This window comes from Cottoperca gobio, chromosome 24 (genome assembly GCF_900634415.1).
Source record: "Cottoperca gobio chromosome 24, fCotGob3.1, whole genome shotgun sequence".
NCBI lineage: Eukaryota > Metazoa > Chordata > Actinopteri > Perciformes > Bovichtidae > Cottoperca > Cottoperca gobio.
Genome location: NC_041378.1, coordinates 5,096,498 through 5,114,849, shown reverse-complemented (window position 1 = coordinate 5,114,849; position 18,352 = coordinate 5,096,498). Strand labels below are relative to the sequence as shown.

Sequence of the window (18,352 nt, the reverse complement as noted above, 5' to 3'; positions counted from 1 at the left end):
TGTCAGAATAAGAAATGAGAGCCGGTCTTTACCAGTGTAGGACGTCACGTTCCATATAGGGTTGGCCAAGGGACCCTTGTTTACCTAGAAATAACACACAAAACATACATAAAACACAGGCATGGGTCTAAGACACTGATGTAAACGAGGAGGTCAGAGGTCAGAGGTCAGAGGTCAGCTATACCTCCACCTCTACGCTGCAAGTGTTGCTCAAGTGGAAAGAGAAGAAGGAGATGTGGAAACAACCACAGTGGAGGGAAAGGTTTGGATCATAAAATGTGTGTGTTAGATGGTGCCCGTCCCGAGTCCATCCATCACACTTTGTGCTTTGGATAGATGTCAAACAAAATAACATCTTTGTTTATGTAAACAAAAAGACATTCTCAGTTTTAAAGCTGCCTCTTTGCACATTTAAAAAGTCAGTATTTTATTTTACAATGAATTGTTAAAGCTCGAATAGGCAACATTACACAAACTCTTTTGGTAAACGCAAGTCAGTCGGCGGCCACTTTCGCATGCTAGCTGCGTTACTTGTGGTTGTAATTTCACAAAAGCCAGACCACGTTTCCCATAAATCCTGTTTTGTTTTGTTTTAACTTCCGAAGCTCTGTTCACCATCTGCCATTGTGACAAACAGAAAGCTTTAACTCAGCGCTTGAGCTCATCTAGAGTTTGTTTTATGGAGTGAAAGAACCTTATGTTTTCTAAGAATTTAAAAATGCAATCCAGCTCTCGTGTGTCTCATGAAATCAAACCTCGCCTCACTTTTAATGTAATGTCTCAAAATGAAATAAAAAGGAAAAGAACGGATTGTTTTCTTTCAGATGACACGTGTAAATTGAACCAGTACAATCATCCTCAGTCGTCTTTATACCTTCACCAGGACGTTGAGCGTGCCGGGGCTGGAGCCGTCGGGGCTGGTGAGGAGATAGTTGAAGTCGATACAGTGAGTGTCGTTCTCCTTCATGACTGGCAGCTGAAACCTGGCCTTCTCCCCAACGTCATACTGCGAGACGTCCACATACATGTAGGAACCTGGACACGGAGACAAGGAGAGGGTCAGAAGAGAAGCATCACATATCATTTGAGGTGGTTCACAGGGTTTGTGAATCACGACTCATCATCAGCTTTGTTTGTGTGCTTGTACTCAACATTCCTGCTGTTGAACAGACTAGCAGTGCTGAGGAGGTATTAAGAGTGTATGACTGGACTTGTCAAAGAGGAGGCCACTGCCTGTGCTACATGTGTTACATGTACCTACAGGAGTAAAGCAACTCTCCCTGCTACTGGGACACAAACAACTGGAAACCCATTCTCTGCACTTAGTTTCTTGTCATGAGAACAAAAAGCCTTTAGTCTTTCCCTTTACATTTGCATGTTTTAGTCACTTCTCTTTTCTTTTGGTAACAGTACAAGAATCAGTCATCACTCCCTTTGTTACTACACGTGTGTCACTTGTTTCCTCTTTGTGATTGTGAGATTTCTTGGCGAGCGAACAACAAATAAACAAACACGGGAAATGTGAACGAGGAGAGGAGAAGAACTCTTGTGACGTCTCGTTTTCATTCCTGTGTATGAACTGTGCAGCTTCAAGATGATAGCAATTGCAAACGTGTCAGCGTAAACGCAGATTTACGTGCCAACAAAATCTAAATGAGTGAAACTTGATCAAAAGCATGTCACGGGGCCGGTTGCAGTTTGCATTATGCGTACTGATACCAGTCGCTGCAGTTTGCACAGACTCCTTAACCGCACTAGTACATTTTTCCACAGTCTGCAACATATCATTACCTGCACCAGCCCAGCGGTGTCACATGATTAATTGCATTTTTCTTAGCATTTCCTCGGGGCTATATTTTTCTGGCTTACTTGTTTTGTTTGCAATATATTCCTCCTTTCTCCGCTGCTTTCAAATATGAATCCATTGGTTTTGTTATTCTGATATGATGGGACTCTGGAGAAGTTTTTCAGTCACTACTGATGAAAAAGATGAGTAAGTACGTATAAATGTACATCAGGTGATTTGTTACCCGTGCTGTCACCGCTGGGTAGAACGGCGTGTACCTACAGTAGTTTACTGCAGGGAATGGAGCTCGACATAATACATAATCTGGGTGTGCTGACAGGATGGTCAGTCGGCCCAGCCAGATGTTCCAGTAATCAGCTCAGACCTCAACCAGATGTTGTTCCAGTGAAATATGATCAAATGTGAGCCTTTCCTGCCTGATGTCTAATCTCACCATCTCACATTAGCTCATCACAAAATTGAGTAGCCATCACAGTAGCAATGATAGTGTTGAATTATTTTAGTAGAATAGAAATGAATTCACTTGGAGCTGAAACAACATATTGGTTAGTTGGTCTTTGATAATTAATTATGAAGTCATTTCTCAAGCAAAGACGCTAAACATATGAGGATTTACTGCTTTTCTTGATATTCTGCATCAACATTTGAATAACGCGCAGCTTGTTCTGTTTAAACTTGATATTTCTGCGCGGTTGCCGATAAAGATTAGGCTGCACTAATATCATTAATGTTATAATAAGTTGTAGATTTAGATTCCAGGGAGTCAGAAAATATGAATTCAAAAACATTCAAAAGAAGCTTTGAAAGTTCAAATAAAATGAAATTTAAGTGCAACATAACGGATCTTAATAGAATAGATTAGAATACAATACAAGACAATAACGGTGCTCCGGTTAAACACCGCGCTCCAAAACTAACTGGTTAAATCAATTTGCATATTATCCCATACACAATAAAGCTGTATACAATAAGCTGTAGAACAATAGTGATGATCACTTATTGTTTAGCTAATCTGCTGTGAGAAAACACTTTTCTCTGCAGAATACAGTAGAACATAACAGGCTTTCAGCTACTGCACACACACACACACACACACACACACACACACACACACACACACACACACACACACACACACACACACATCTTTTCAAAACCAAACACTGTATCCTAGTTATTGGCTCTTCCTCTCTCTCTCTTGATCTCCCCACCATCGCCTCCAAACACATACAAAAACACACACTTCTATTTCAGCCATAGCCGTATTAGAATAATCCTACTTCCTGCTTCTGAACGTCTAAACTGGGCTACGGCCAATCAGAACAGAGACAATACAAGGCCAGCACCGTTCTCTCTGTCTCTCTCTCCAACTCTGTAATCTACATCCATCCCAAACCACACGATGGATGTCACTCCTATTCCTTCGTTCTTGGCACCGATACGAAGATGGTGACATGAGAAAAGTGCCTTTAAGACGGCTGCCAAGATGGTGCGCCAGCTAAAAATACTCCTATCAGTCAGAGACCCAGATATGTCACAACATGGCAAAAATATAACCTGTAGCACGTCATGTTAATCATAACACTGCCTGCTGCAAATGTATAACAACAAGTGGATTAGGTGTCGGTTAACATTTGGTAAATAGACAACCTGGTAAAGAAGCATCACCTCTGCAAGCTTTCTGAAATAATATTCAATAATGTATTTTAAAGAAAACGCTTCAACCTGATCTCAGAGAAAATCTGCTTTATAATAAAAGACTGATTGTACGTGAAACTGACACAACACACATGCTAAGAAAGCAGACCATGTGATGCCAAGAACATCTGACACCTGAAGTCTGCCAGTTTATAAAATGGCTGATGTCTTTGAACTGCCAAAGTCTAAAATGGCCGCTAATAGAATGACGGCACAATATAACGATGAAGCTAAAAATACCCCTGAGACAGCCTTAAGACCTAGATATGTCACATAACAACAACAACAGCAGCAGCAGCAGCAGCAGCAGCAGCAGCAGCAGCAGCAGCAGCAGCAGCAGCAGCGGTGGCGGCGTCGACGTGGCAGATAGAGTATTCTCTGCGTTTGGGATAACAGCTAATGGGAAGAGTTTAACTTTCAGCATCTTATGGTACCAACCCATAGTAAGTGGGATACAGAAAAGCTGACAACCTCTTGGTAGAACACAAAACAAACTAGTGGCATGGGTTAAAAACATGCAGCTCGTCCACAACAAAGAAACAAGACTCACCATTTAATGTCAAATATGGAACAGATTTGAAGATCGTTTCATTTGTTTTCAAAGCCCTGCTGCTCGTCACATGTTCCCAGTTAAAACTCAAAGGGTGATGAAGTATTTTCCATTGTTGCTTCCAGACTGTGGACCATCTTCTCCCTCACTATTCAATCTTTCCATTGCACTGGTATTTCTATAAACTTTTAAGATCTGTCTTTTTTTAATGTAGGTTCTAAAACTTGCCGCTGTGCAATCTGAGATCTTCTGATTGCTCATGAAAAAGCACTTTCACCAATATTTGTTGCTTTAAAATGTGCTTTAAATTATTTTGAGTATCGGTTAATCCGCAGATTATTCTCTTGACTATTTCTTTGGGCTCGTGTGACGTCTTTACGTGTCTTGTTCTGTCCGACCAACAGTCCCAAACATAAAGATATTAAATCACCACATGAGAGAAGCTGAAATCAGGGATTGTTTTGGCTTGAAAAGTTATTTTTGAATCTTCTGTCAATGTAGTACTTGATCAATTAACTGATTGTTTCATATCTAGTGCTCTATGAATAAATAATAAATCTACAATTTAATTTTAACAAAGATTTTGGGGAATAATGGAGAATCCAATGAAGAAGATATTACTTTTGTGAAGGTTAATGTTCAGATTTTGCAGAGATTCTGTCAAGAGAGGTTTGATTTAATGGCGATTTGAAGGCTGCGTAGTTTGTGTTGCTCCACTCGTTATTATTAAAACATCCAGTGGACAAGAGACCAGCTCTGGTCTGCCGTCTTAATGTCTTTTTGTTTCTCCTCCCTTATTAGACAGTACACTGTGGAAAACAAGAGGAGAGACATGGACAGAATTGCATGCCAAATAGGTTTAGAGTGGTACTGGCTGACTACATTATGAGTCAAGAGTATCTGCTTTAGTCCACTGAGCCCCAGAGCCCCAGCCCATGAATCTTCAACTGGCACAACACGCGGTGCCAGCGTAGCATCTAGACCGTGCCATGGTGGCTAGTGCCAACATCAACCCCCAAAGAGATTACACAGAATAGTTTTAGCTCTATTACAAAAACTGCCAAACCATCCCTCCACACTCAATACTGCCTTAAGCACAAACGGTGATTGGCAATTGGGACAAACCAATGTGGGTTATAAGAGTATAAGAGTATAATTGTTAGCTGAACTATCCAATGACTCTAAACGAAGCTCTAAGATGTCTCCTTTTATTCTGTGAAATGCCTTTGACGACACATAACCCCCTCTGAACTTCAAATCAGTTAAATAAAGTCACTCCCAAAGATCGTTGAGGTGCCGTATACTTTTAACAACCCTGCCGACACAAAGAGAGTAGGTATCCCTTTGTTTTAAGGGGTCAAAAGCCCAATTGGTTTACTCTTAATCATGCCCTGCCCTCAGGGAGACTGCCAGACCTGAGTACTTCCAAATGACTGGTGGCTCGGATTGCCTGACAAAACAACAATTCTAATAATAGGCATTACCAATGTTTCCCTGGGCAAGGCATTTAAGCTACCAACTCAACCCCTCACCCCGTTCCCTGCTACTTCTTCCAAATACAAAACCTAGCCAAGTGCTGTATCTGTAATCCCCTCCAGCAACCTCGCTTTCCATCCACAGCCCTGCTGTCCCACACCCTGCTGGCATTATTAACACATCAAATGTCAGTTCATGCACCCGTAGCTTGAGGCAACGCTCTGAACCAACATCTCCAAACCATTAACCTGCCCTGCCTTCCACGTGCCCCTGCTCATCCCACTAGCTTCTGCAGGAGTTAATGCTATGTTAATTCAAGGCATTACTTTTGCGCTCGTGGGTAAGGTATGTAACCTCTTCAAACTGCCAACTCTGCCCTCTCTGCATAGTGACACCACTTGGTATCAATATTACTAAATGCTAGACTCCCCTATCTTGTGTTGTGGCTTACAGTAAATATATGCAAGACCACTTGCACCAGACAACAGGCACACACACACACACACACACACACACACACACACACACACACACACACACACACACACACACCTTTTGGGAGGAAATGTGTGAGTTTGTGTGAAAATCGTAAAGAGCTGGTGTTGAACCGAACCTTTCTCTAAATGTCAGCGAGGCTGGGTTGTCATGATGATAAGCATGAGAGATAAATAACGGCATAACATTGTCATGGTAACAAAATCATAATCTCCCACAACAGAGGAGGAGACGAGACGAGACCATAGGAGAGGAAAGGAGACAAGAGGAGACTAGAGGACAGGAAAGAAGGTGAGACAAGAGGAGAGGGGAAAGGAAAGGAGACAAAAGAAGACTAGAGGACAGCAGAGGAAAGAAGGTGAGTGGATTGAAGGTAAAAGGAGACAAAAGAAGAGGAAAGGAGAGGAGTGGACCGAATGTGAAAGGAAATAATAGGAGAGGAAAGGAGATGAGTGGACTGAAGGTGAAAGGAGACAAGAGGAGACAAAAGAAGAGGAAATGAGATATGAACTGCAAGTGCAGACAAGAAGAAAGGAGAGGAGAGGAAAGGAGATGAGACAAGAGGAGAGGAAAGGAAACTATGGAAGAGGAAAAGAGAGGAGAGGAAAGGAAAGGAAAGGAGACAAAAGGAGACTAGAGGACAGCAGAGGAAAGAAGGTGAGTGGACTGGAGGTGAAAAGAGACAAAAGAAGAGGAAAGGAGATATGAACTGCAAGTGCAGACAAGAAAAAAAGAGACTAGAAGAGAGGAAAGGAGAGGAGTGGACTGGAGGTGAAAGGAGACAAAAGAAGAAGAAAGGAGATATGAACTGCAAGTGCAGACAAGAAGAAAGGAGAGGAGAGGAAAGGAGAGGAGACAAGGATAGGAAAGGAAACTGTGGAAGAGGAAAAGAGAGGAGAGGAAAGGAAAGGAGACAAAAGGAGACTTGAGGACAGGAGAGGAAAGAAGGTGAGACAAGAGGAGAGGAAAGGGAAAGAGAGGAGAGTTAAGGAAACTATGGAAGAGGAAAGGAGAGGAGAGGAGAGAAAAGGAAAGAAGAGGAGAGGAGTAAGGAAGAGACTAAAGGGAAGACAGAGGCCGAGACAAAATATATGAACAAACTCAAGCATGTTTGTGGTTGTTACATTTGAACTGCGGTCATTGTTCATACAGCAACATTCTTCTAACTCTGGTTTTCATTTTGCAATGTCAGTTAGTATCCAAACATTGCACTGCTGGTTATTGTTATAACATTTTGTTTTAAGATTGTAATGTAGGCAACCTTCCCTGTTCGCTGCCGTTGATTAATGACCTCATATTCGGTTAATTAGACCCTCAGCCCTGAGGCAGAAAGATTTAATTTCCCCTTCATCATCACCACAGAGAAAGAAAAAAAAACCCACAACTGATTAAAGAGGAGAGGGTGTCTTAGAAAAGAGGAGAGAGGGAGGACATGTGGATGGGACGAGGACAAGAAGTAAGATGTGAAAGAAGTACTCAGATCCTTCACTTAAGTAAAAGTACAAATACAATACAAATAAAAGTAGAATAGAAAGCAAGCCTCACCTTGTGGCAGGCCCTGGCGAGACGTACGGCACTTCCTGGGTGTTGATGTGCGTCCAGTCAAAGTCATCGTAGGGATCTTGCTGGTAGTCACACGGAGTGAAGCCCTCATCAAACATGCAGCTCCCTGCAAAGAGAAACACAATCACATTTAGTTCACCTCATAGCATCAGTGATTAATGACGGGATGAACTAAATCTAATTATTAGTGATGCAATATGAACCCCTCCCTGGTTTTACCCAGTAAAACTTTTATGATCATTTCCTGTATGTTGTGTTTCTGTGCGTGTCTCAGCTCATTAACAAAGCACCAGGAGTCTGAGCTCCAACAGTCATCACTCAAGGCCCGTCAGGACCACGTCTGACTCAACCATCATGGCCTTCAGCGGATCATCTGAGCCCATCGCCCGCAGCCTCTGGACAACCATGTGTGAGCTGGCCGCCTGTGGCCCGGCCCAAACGGGAAATCGCTCTAATACAGAGAGACGCCGCTTGTCCCCGACGGCTAGCTGGAACAATCAACTTGAAATGATATGTGGCTTGTAATGACAATATTGCTGATAGAAATAACATTCTGGCTCCTGCCAGCGATCTGATTCATTGACCCAAGAGTGTTGCACGGCTTGTGTTAATAAAATGGCTCGGAGAGATATGGCTAAGAAAAGCCACCGAGCCATCTGATTCAAGTCACTGGTAGTGAGATGTGTGTCATCTTTGCCCTTTTTGTCATTGTCCAAAGTCTTCCATATATAGTTTTATGGAAGTGAGAAGAGAGAGAAGAGAGAAGAGAGAGATAGAGAGAGATAGAGAGAGGAGAGAGAGAAGAGAGAGAGAGAGATAGATAGAGGAGAAAAGAGAGAGAAGAGAGAGAGAGGGGGGAGGGAAAAAGATAGAGAAAAAAAAAAAAAAAAGGAGATAAAAAAGAGAGAAGAGAGAGAGAGAGAAGAGAGAGAAGAGAGAGAGAGAGAGAGAAGAGAGAGAGAGAGAGGAGAGAGAGAGAGAGAGAGAGAGAGAGAGGAGAGAGAGATAGGAGAGAGAGAGAGAGAGTATATTATATATAGAAGTTATAATATATATATATATATATATAATATATATATTATATATTATATATATATTTATATATATATATTATATTATATATATTATTATATTATACATATTATTATATATATATATATTATATATAATACAATTATTTTCAATGTCGATTAATTTGTAGATTATTTTCTCAGTTGTTGTCAATGTCAGAAAATGGTTAATAATGTCGATCAGTGTCCAAGACGACGTCTGTCCACTGACTTCAATTGATGATGATTAATTCAACAGTTGACAACTAATCGATTAATCTGTGCAGCTTTAATATATATCATGAAATAGTACTCTGACATAGTACATATAGTACACAGCAGTAACTAATCGTTTCAGCTCTAATTAAAATAACTAAACCCAAGACGATAATGAATCGTTTGTCACAATATCAATATTAAAGTGAGTTATTGCCCAGCTCTATAATAAAGCCCAGTTCGAACCTTTAGGAAGCTGCATGTCTGAAGGAACATTTAACAAAGTAAAAGATGAGACACTCACAGTCCTGATGCTAAAAGTTATTTTATGTCGTCAAATCTTTCTGCAAGAAAATGTTGAAATCAAATCAAAGCTCAACACTAAGATACACAGAAGGCATGTTTACACTACAACCACAACCGCTGAGAGACCTCTAAAAAAAAAAGAAGGTATATGAGAGCAAGCCACCATGAAGCACTGTCATTAACCAGCACTGCCAGCAACATAAATCTCCACGCATTCAGTTTGCACTGCAGCTTTGCTACCTGTGTCCTAGAGCGAGCTGCGGCGGCTGTGATGGAGAGCAAAACGACAGGCCCTCAGATACCCCACTGATCTGAGCTCCTGCTACAGAGGGATACCAAGAGGTGACAGCCGCCGCCGGAGGAGAAACAAGTTAACATCAAACTAAGCGGCTGTCTTCGGCTGCCGGCTGTATGGCTGCCTGTGACTCACAGCCTCAGAGATGCACTGGATCGCATTCCTCTCGGCGTCATTCTTTAAACCAGCCTCTCGTCGTGCAACTCCAATTCAATTCAATTAAGTCTTTGTCACAGCAAGTTACCTCCAGTCATAATGCGAAAAAATGCTGGGACATGTAGAGGGCACGCAGTACAGCACGACAACACACATCTTTCCTACTCCAAACGTTTCTATTATAAACTCAGCTTGGATGTACAGAATGTAATTCAACTGATGTCTAACAAATGCTGCAGTATGTGTGTGTGTGTGATTTCCTGTCTCCCACAGTGTCAGTTTACTCTTGCCGTCAGGTAGCGCTCTCTCTGCATGGGTGTATGTGGATGTGTATGAGAATATACTGAGTCATAAGTGAGGACAAGCGTAGGTATGGGTAACCTTGTGCATGTTATGCAGCTATGGTGGAAAATACTACCTTTTGTTATGGACAGAAAAGTACGTTTTCCACTTTCTTAGTAAAGAAAGTAGTAGGTTGTGGGAAAATGAGCACATGCACAGCAGCACTATAAGGTTCTTTGTATCTTTATTCCCAAAAGACACTCGGTAAATATACTGTTCAAGTTTAATTAGCAAGGTTGGAATATTTAAAACGTGATTGTTTAATTATGATCTATGATGAGACGAGACGAGCGTTTGTGACGCACGTCTCCAGCATTAGCTTTGATTGCTAATGTGCACGTTAACACGATGCATTATGTGGGGCTCAGAAGCACGGCAGCTGACTGTGACGCTGGGCCTGAACGGGTGGTGGGCTTTTAAAAGTGTCAGACTAATGAAAATACAAACCCACTAGATGGGAGGTGAATTTCACGTCATCAGTCGTATGTAAGATGTTTTGAATAAAGGGTAAATAATGTATTAATTGCGCCGCTAGAGGTAACACTAGTGAGTATTATTTGTAAAGCGGAAGAAGTTTGGTGTGTGTTTGATGAAGTGATAAACTGTTAGACCATAGTTTAGGCATTGAAGAAGTACTTAGCCTTGGTTTACATGTAACAGCATTTGTTTGGCCTCGCTTTAACCTCGCCAAACTACATCATCCATACAGAAGCCATATTCAGATCCAAAGCTTTTGTTCTGGAATCTCTGCTTCTGAAAGTAGCATACAGAGAAATTGGATTTAAACCCAGCGTGTTTAAAAAAGCATTGTGATCTGTGGGCTTTTAACTATGTACACGAACGCGCCCGGCTCTGATGTAGTGCCGTCGTCCAAGAGGTATTTTGCCTTGGCTCAGCGGCGAAGAAAAACATGTCCTTGTTTAAAATGTCCACTTTACACAGTTAATCCTAAAGCATTCTTTTTTTTTTTCTCGTCTGCACACCTCCGATAGAATTTCTCACTGCTTTCAGTTGCAAACATACTCAACAAAAGTAGCTGTGTGTCCATATGTGTGTGTGTGTGTGTGTGTGTGTGTGTGTGTGTGTGTGTGTGAGAAACGGTCTGCACACACATACAAACGTCACGCTATCTCGCCCACGTTCTCAGCTGACACTTCTCCCTTTCCTCAATGTCCTGCCAACTTAAACCAACTTAAACCAACACACACACACACACACACACATGCACACACACACACACACACACACACACACACACACACACACACACACACACACACACATGCACACACACACACACACACACACACACACACACACACACACACACATCTGACAGTTAATCGTTATTGCCAATAATGAGAAGTCCAGACCTTGAACTATTATTTTATCTCTGCTGGGGGGAAAAATAAGAAAGCCACGTCTTTCCCAAATGTTGTGTAAAGTTCAAATCTATCCATCAATCTATCGATCGTGCAATATAATACTTTGTGCAATAACAGATTTTCTTAAGCTTCTTGGGGACAGCAGAAGCTCTAAACACAACACTGACATATTGTCACCTTTTTCAAGTTTATATGACAACTTTGTGTCATAACAGTTTCCTGTTCAAACATCCTGCAGACAGAGCATTCATCTGAAATCCTGTTTTGTGTAAGTACAATATTAACGCTGCTTTTAGCTCTTTAGCTGCTAAATGCTCCCCTGTGTTCACCAGCTAGGCTGTTTGGTGCTGGGCCTGTAGCACACTGCGGGTTTTTAGAGCTTTCTGGCTGAAAACAGCTGTTTACTGAGGCCGGAAACAACACCGTGAGTGAAGCTGGAGAGTTCAATTGAAGCCGTGACACCAAAAAACAATGAGCTGAAAGAGTAAAAGCTCTGCAGAGTGGAGTAATCATCATTACAACCAACCTCTTTAACATTACACATCGTCATCTGATCCACTGTTGTTGAAAATATATAGATTATAAACATGTTCCAGAAATACAGTGTGTAAATGTGTATTTGTACGGTTTCTGTCTGCATGTGTTTGTATTTGTCTATTGTACAACAAATCCTGACAACATTTTTCCAACTATATGCAGAGTGTGAGTCCAGATGGGACATTATCGCCCACCCTCCTCTCCATTCACAAGGACACCGAGAGAGAGAGAGAGAGAGAGAGAGAGAGAGAGAGAGAGAGAGAGAGAGAGAGAGAGAGAGAGAGAGAGAAACCGACTGCATGCTAATCACCTCCTAATCAGCTTCTGTGATTGGCTGCCTCGCTAATGAAATAATGGCGACTCATTTGCATCATAAAATAATTAGAAGGACTTGATAAAGGCTCAAGGGCAGAGAGAGGAGCGCGACACACACACACACACACACACACACACACACACACACACAGCCACAGTCTTCTCGAAAAGATTGTTGAAAGGCATCAGACACAACATCTGCCACTGTCACTCAGACTCATTTTACGGTGATTTGCATTGACCTCCACCTCCAGCAGGCGAGTCAAAGAAAAGTGCTTTGACTCAAACTGTTGGGAGACACGAGTGCACACAGTCCCCAGGGGGGGGGGGGGGGGGGAGACCACGTTCATTCCTGGGTTATTAGCTTAGATCAAGATTATTAATTGGCAACACAGCAGGAATGTGTAACAAAAGCTAGTTTGTTTAGCGTTCCTTTATTCTCCGACGTGATCTGACCGATCTGCAGAACAGGCAGTATTAAATCAGATGTAACAGCTATAGTCTGCTCAGATAGAAGTCCCTTGGACACGCTTAAATCAAATGAAGGTCTGAGGTGCTTTCTTTTTCACTTTCTCTAGACAATTCCAGATAATCTGTTATGACAAAGAAACTTCATTATAACGAAGAGATGGCTGCTGATTATTAAATGTAGGAATGGGAGGTCAACCGTTGTGCCCTTGTGAGAAACACTTTGATGTGATTCTCTGATGTTGTGAGGAATGTACTCAGTGGCCTTGTTCTTGTACAATCACTCAAAATAAACAACTTTATATTGCCTCAGCTGTTACAACTGGCTTCACACTGCAAGCTCGCACTGTTTTGGAAAAGCTTTGACTTCATCTCATGTGCAAGACAACATGTTGGGTCTTCAGAGCTATTGAATATTACATCTGCTAATGAACTACACTTCCAGGCATCCAATCCGGACAGACATACGGTAAGTTCTGCATGCAAGATATGCAGATATGTGAGGTATAAAAGAGGTACAAGGTCATTTACTCGAGATCATGTCAGCACAACTTTTATCGGCATTCAAGGGAACTTTTTCCCGTTTCCACTGCACGTCCTTTCTACCCGTCCCATTCACTGTAAATCATTTTTAAGGTGGTGCAATTTAAAAATCGCATGTTTTTTTTTTGCTGACTTACAAATTTGTTCAAAGTTGTCTTTTGACATTTGAAAACGCAAAACAAACCGAGTTAAGTTAACAGAACTTGAAAGACGTTTAAAGTGCGTCTGGATACATTACTAACCTTCACCATGATTATCATTGTTTTCATTGCCACAAACAACCGTGACTTATCTCGATGTGTATTCAAGACGCACGGCGAGTTTCCATCATGTGTTTTCTTTGAACTACAAAAAAAAAAAGGGTCTCTGGAGAGTTTTGACTCTCAAACAATGCATGCTGGGAGGTCTGCTAACATGCTGATCCTGTTTATTCAACTCAACGTTGTAAATGAAAAGACTTCGAGTTAGAAGAACTCGTGTTTAAACAAGCTAAATTAACTTATATTATAAGCTAAGTTAACAATAACACATTAAGTTGATTCCACTGAATTCCTGTCTGATGTTTTACACTGTACGACATATTTGAGCTAATCAGATGAACGTAACATCGTCACGTCTTGTCCCTGATCACAAGGCGAGGCCGAACATCATGAATCTGCTCAGGAATCTGAAGAACAAACCATATCTCGCTCCCCTGCAGACTAAAAAATACACATTTTCTCTCTAATGTACGTACAGTACATACTCTCTCTCTTTCTGACTGTGTCTAATATTTATCAGCAGAGCTCTGTTTCAGTCTGCAGGCAGAGATGTTATCACCCGAGAGCAGATAAGACAGGACGAGTGAAAGGGTGAAACAGAAGGAGAGAATACAAAGAAAGGGAGAGCAGGGAGAGCAGGGAGAGAAGGGAGAGCAGGGAGAGCAGGGAGAGAAGGGAGAGAAGGGAGAGCAGGGAGAGAAGGGAGAGAAGGGAGAGCAGGGAGAGAAGGGAAAGCAGGGAGAGAAGGGAGAGAAGGGAGAGCAGGGAGAGAAGGGAGAGAAGGGAGAGAAGGGAGAGAAGGGAGAGAAGGGAGAGAAGGGAAAGCAGGGAGAGAAGGGAGAGAAGGGAGAGAAGGGAGAGAAGGGAGAGCAGGGAGAGAAGGGAGAGAAGGGAGAGCAGGGTGCGAAGGGGAGAGCAGGGAGAGCCGGGAGGAGAAACAGACTGGCAGAAAATGAAATAGGGAAATTTATTGGGAGATCACTCTAAGCCTTTTGATTAACTTTTTATATTACTGTAAACATGCATAATGTTTTTTATTTTGTTTCAGTTTCTTTTTGTCTTTTGTTTCTACTTAAGTCTCTCTAACTTTCACTGCATTAATAATAAGTTCAGTGAGGACACAAATTACACAACGAGGAGAGGAGGGGAGAGGAGAGGGGAGGAGAGAAGAGGAGAGGAGAGGAGAGGAGAGGAGAGGAGAGGGGAGGGGAGAAGAAAGGAGAGGAGAGACAGGAGAGAGAGGAGAGATGAGAGGAGAGGAGAGGAGAGGAGAGGAGAGAAGAGGAGAGGAGAGGAGAGGAGAGGAGAGGAGAGGAGAGGAGAGAAGAGAAGAGGGAGGAGAAGAGAGGAGAGGAGAGAAGAGGGAGGAGAAGAGAGGAGAGGAGAGAGGAGAGAGGAGAGAGAGGAGAGGAGAGGGAGGGAGGGAAGAGGAGAAGAAAGGAGAGGAGAGACAGGAGAGAGAGGAGAGGAGAGGAGAGGAGAGGAGAGGAGAGGAGAGGAGAGGAGAGGAGAGAGAGAGGAGAGGAGAGGACATGAGAGGAGAGGAGAGGAGAGGAGATGAGAGGAGAGGAGAGGGGAGGAGAGGGAGGAGAGGGAGGAGAGGAGAGGAGAGGAGAGGAGAGGAGAGGAGAGGGGAGGAGATCCATTTTGCAAACGGAAATAATTTCCAAGCCCAATAATTACATTTACATCATTAAATTCCAATTCCAACCACTAGTAATACACTTTCCCTCCAAATCATTAAACATGTGGTCGAGTCCAGTTAGTAATTACGTTTGCTGACCCACATTTCTGATCATATTTGGCTTTGTGGGACATTTTCTAAAAGTGAATCACTGCTACGGGCTTAGTTTGTGTCTCAAACGCATGAAGGCGGCTTAAAAAAGGTCAAGTCAAGCAGACATAATGGCATAGTATCACTTTCTTTTATCATACACTGTCCTTTTATAATGCACTCTTGACATTAGCCTGTAATGTGGTGTATTATATTCTGTACTACTGTTTCTGTTTGTTGTTTCTAATCTGTGTGTGTGTGTGTGTGTGTGTGTGTGTGTGTGTGTGTGTGTGTGTGTGTGTGTGTACGAGTGGCCCTTACCGTCTCAAGGACACTAATAAAGTTGTACCTTATCATTTACTTTCACTGTGTCGTCTCTACTTTTTTGTTCTCTCTCTCCCTCTCTGAGAATAGGTGAAATTAGCCTGAAATGATACAAGGTGACATCAGAGAGGCTGACACACGCACACACACACACACACACACACACACACACACACACACACACACACACACACACACACACACTCGTCACGCTTCAGTGGCCCTTGCAGCACAGCGCGACGCCATCAAAGCCAAGACCCATATACACACACCTCGCCTGTTAAACATACACACAGGCACGCGCAATCACACACACACACGACTTAAACAGCAACACACACAAAGTGACACTCGTGTGTGCACGTACACACACTCAGAGCGGTGGTTTAATTGGAAGTGCTGAAGGCTGAAGAATTTCTCCTTCATCTCACAATGCTGTAATTGAATCTGAGACGTGTGTGTGTGTGTGTGTGTGTGTGTGTGTGTGTGTGTGTGTGTGTGTGTGTGTGTGTGTGTGTGTGTGTGTGTGTGTGTGTGTTCAGCTGATTCAGGACTTTCCATTGACAGTAACAGTAAAACAGAAATGTGTGTTTTTCCTTCTGTGAGGAGCCTTTCTGTCCTCCCATCCCTGACTATCTTCTCCCCTCACCCCGCTCCTCTCTTGGGGTTAACGCCGCTTTTCAATTCAAATTCAAACTCAAGCAGTTTTCCAGCACTGCATTATTTTTCCACAAACTGATGATTTGGTTGTACCGGCTCTCTGGTGAAAGGCTAGCCCTGACCTCTATCCCTGCATGTTGGCATTTCATTGGCCCAACCTGTCTGGGAAAGGTACGTTTTTAACAATAAGCGGATACTTCTTGACTGACTCTTTAAAAACGCTGTTGCCAGTAAATAGCCCACTCACTGTACTTCGAGTGCTTTCTTTGTAAAAAATTGTGACTGCATAGACGTCTGCTGTTGAATGAGGCTCTCACTGCTACGGTTCAATACAAAGGAAGTTGAATGTAGTGCCTGATAACACATCTCTGCTTGGACAACCACAAACAAAAAAAGCACCATCGGCAGACAATGAGGTGTGAACGACTTACTAATGACCTGCCATCCCAGTATCACTGTCACACAACACAATGAGCTGTGAGGAACTGTCTTTTGATGCTTCATCCGCTCCGTTTTCATTTTTTTTTTGGGAGAGTATTTGGATCTAAATGCCAAGCTTGTCATTAAGGCTGCATTCAGACCAAATCAAGCGTTGCAGGGATTAGCGCAGGGTTGTGGGAGTGTCACTTAAATGGCCCATTAATTGACGGTTAAACGATTGGCCATGACGTCGGGTTGTGTTTCTCCAAGAGTTGATTCTGTTTCAATGTTTCCCAGTCGGTTCCTGCAGACAACAGCTGATTTGGTATGAATGAGGTTAAAATCTTTGTGAATTCATTGTCTTTTATTCATTCAAATTGAATATTTCCACCACAAAATGCAGTTTAATGTGACTTAAAACAGAGAATAACAGCAAAACCTTGTGTTTTTAAAGGGAGTTTTGGTTGCAATTGAAAAGAAGAATTCTACATGTTTGTCTTCTAATCTATTAATCAACTGCATCAGCACTAATGCTATATTATGTAGCTCTAAATTCCTCATGTTAGTGACTAATTAAACATCCTTAACGACCTGTTGACAGTCAACATGACACCTTAACCCTAAAATCACACCTCTATGGGAAGATCTCCTTTTCCCTTATCCTTCTATATTTCTATCTTTGTCTGAGCTATAATCAGTATTCTGTGTGTGTGTGTGTGTGTGTGTGTGTGTGTGTGTGTGTGTGTGTGTGTGTCTCATGAGATAGCTGTTAGCACTGTTAGCAGGGGTCTAAACCTTTCGTAGACGCTATCTTTATGACATTCACCTCTCTCCTGCGTTTTCTCTCCCCCTCTTACGTCTATCTCTCAATCTCTGTTTCTATTCAAATGGTGACATTTAAAGCAACTTCACATGCAGACTGACTCAGTGACTGGCTGGAAGATAAGGCTGAGAGAAGAGAGGACAGGAGAGGAGAGGAGAGGTGGGGGTGACGGAGGGGCGAGCTCGTCGTTCACAGAGAAAATTGGGAAATCCTCCTCACTTCTCCTTTACACCCTCCCCCCTCCTCCTTCTCGCTGTTCACCCATAAGCCCCAGAGGGAGTCAGATTTCAGGTGTTCTCAGGAAACCTGAACCGTTCACCCATTTGCCCCACACCCATTTCTCTGTTTACTGTCCCCCCCCTTGTCCACCCCTTTGTTTGTCTCTGTGTATTCCGATTTAACAATTCACTATAAAACATAGTGATTTGACACTTGAGCTTTTTGTCAAACCTCACAGCTCAAGTTTCCTGAACTGAAACAGACAGAATAGTTTTATGGAGCAGCAATTAAGTCTTAAGATGACTCTAGACATTGGTAGCTTACAACGTCACCGAAAGACCAACCCATAAACCATCCGCACGATCAGATCCCATGTCAGTGTGTCATTCTGAATGAGTCAGGGGGGAGTAATTATTGAGCCCTTAGACGGCACTCAGCTCGGTTAAGAACTGAGAGCACAGCTGGTTCTTTTAAGTAAAAATCCCCAAACAACAAGTCTCAACTGGCTCCTTCTCTCCACCCTTCATCGCACACTTGACCTCAGAAATGCTGACTGGCTGACTCTCTGCAAACACTCAGCCTGTAAAAACTTTAACCATATTACAACTCAAAGAGGGGGAAAATCTAGGTCTCTTTGCCGGGCATAGAAACATCATGTGAGTGATCTGACA

At 42.6% G+C, this 18,352-nt stretch overlaps 1 protein-coding gene across 19 annotated transcripts in view; it reads right to left on the bottom strand.

Annotated features, from left to right (window-relative positions):
- Window positions 1-18,352, bottom strand: part of ptprk (protein tyrosine phosphatase receptor type K) — a 93,080-nt gene that overhangs the window by 47,865 nt on the left and 26,863 nt on the right. For all 19 annotated transcript variants that reach the window (XM_029425196.1, XM_029425202.1, XM_029425205.1 and 16 more), the window contains 3 exons: window positions 7,572-7,695; window positions 875-1,035; window positions 33-84 (listed from right to left, as the gene is read on the bottom strand). In XM_029425196.1, coding sequence (XP_029281056.1) covers window positions 33-84; window positions 875-1,035; window positions 7,572-7,680 — 322 coding nt within the window. In that variant the 5' untranslated portion in view covers window positions 7,681-7,695. The remainder of the gene's footprint in view (window positions 1-32; window positions 85-874; window positions 1,036-7,571; window positions 7,696-18,352) is intronic.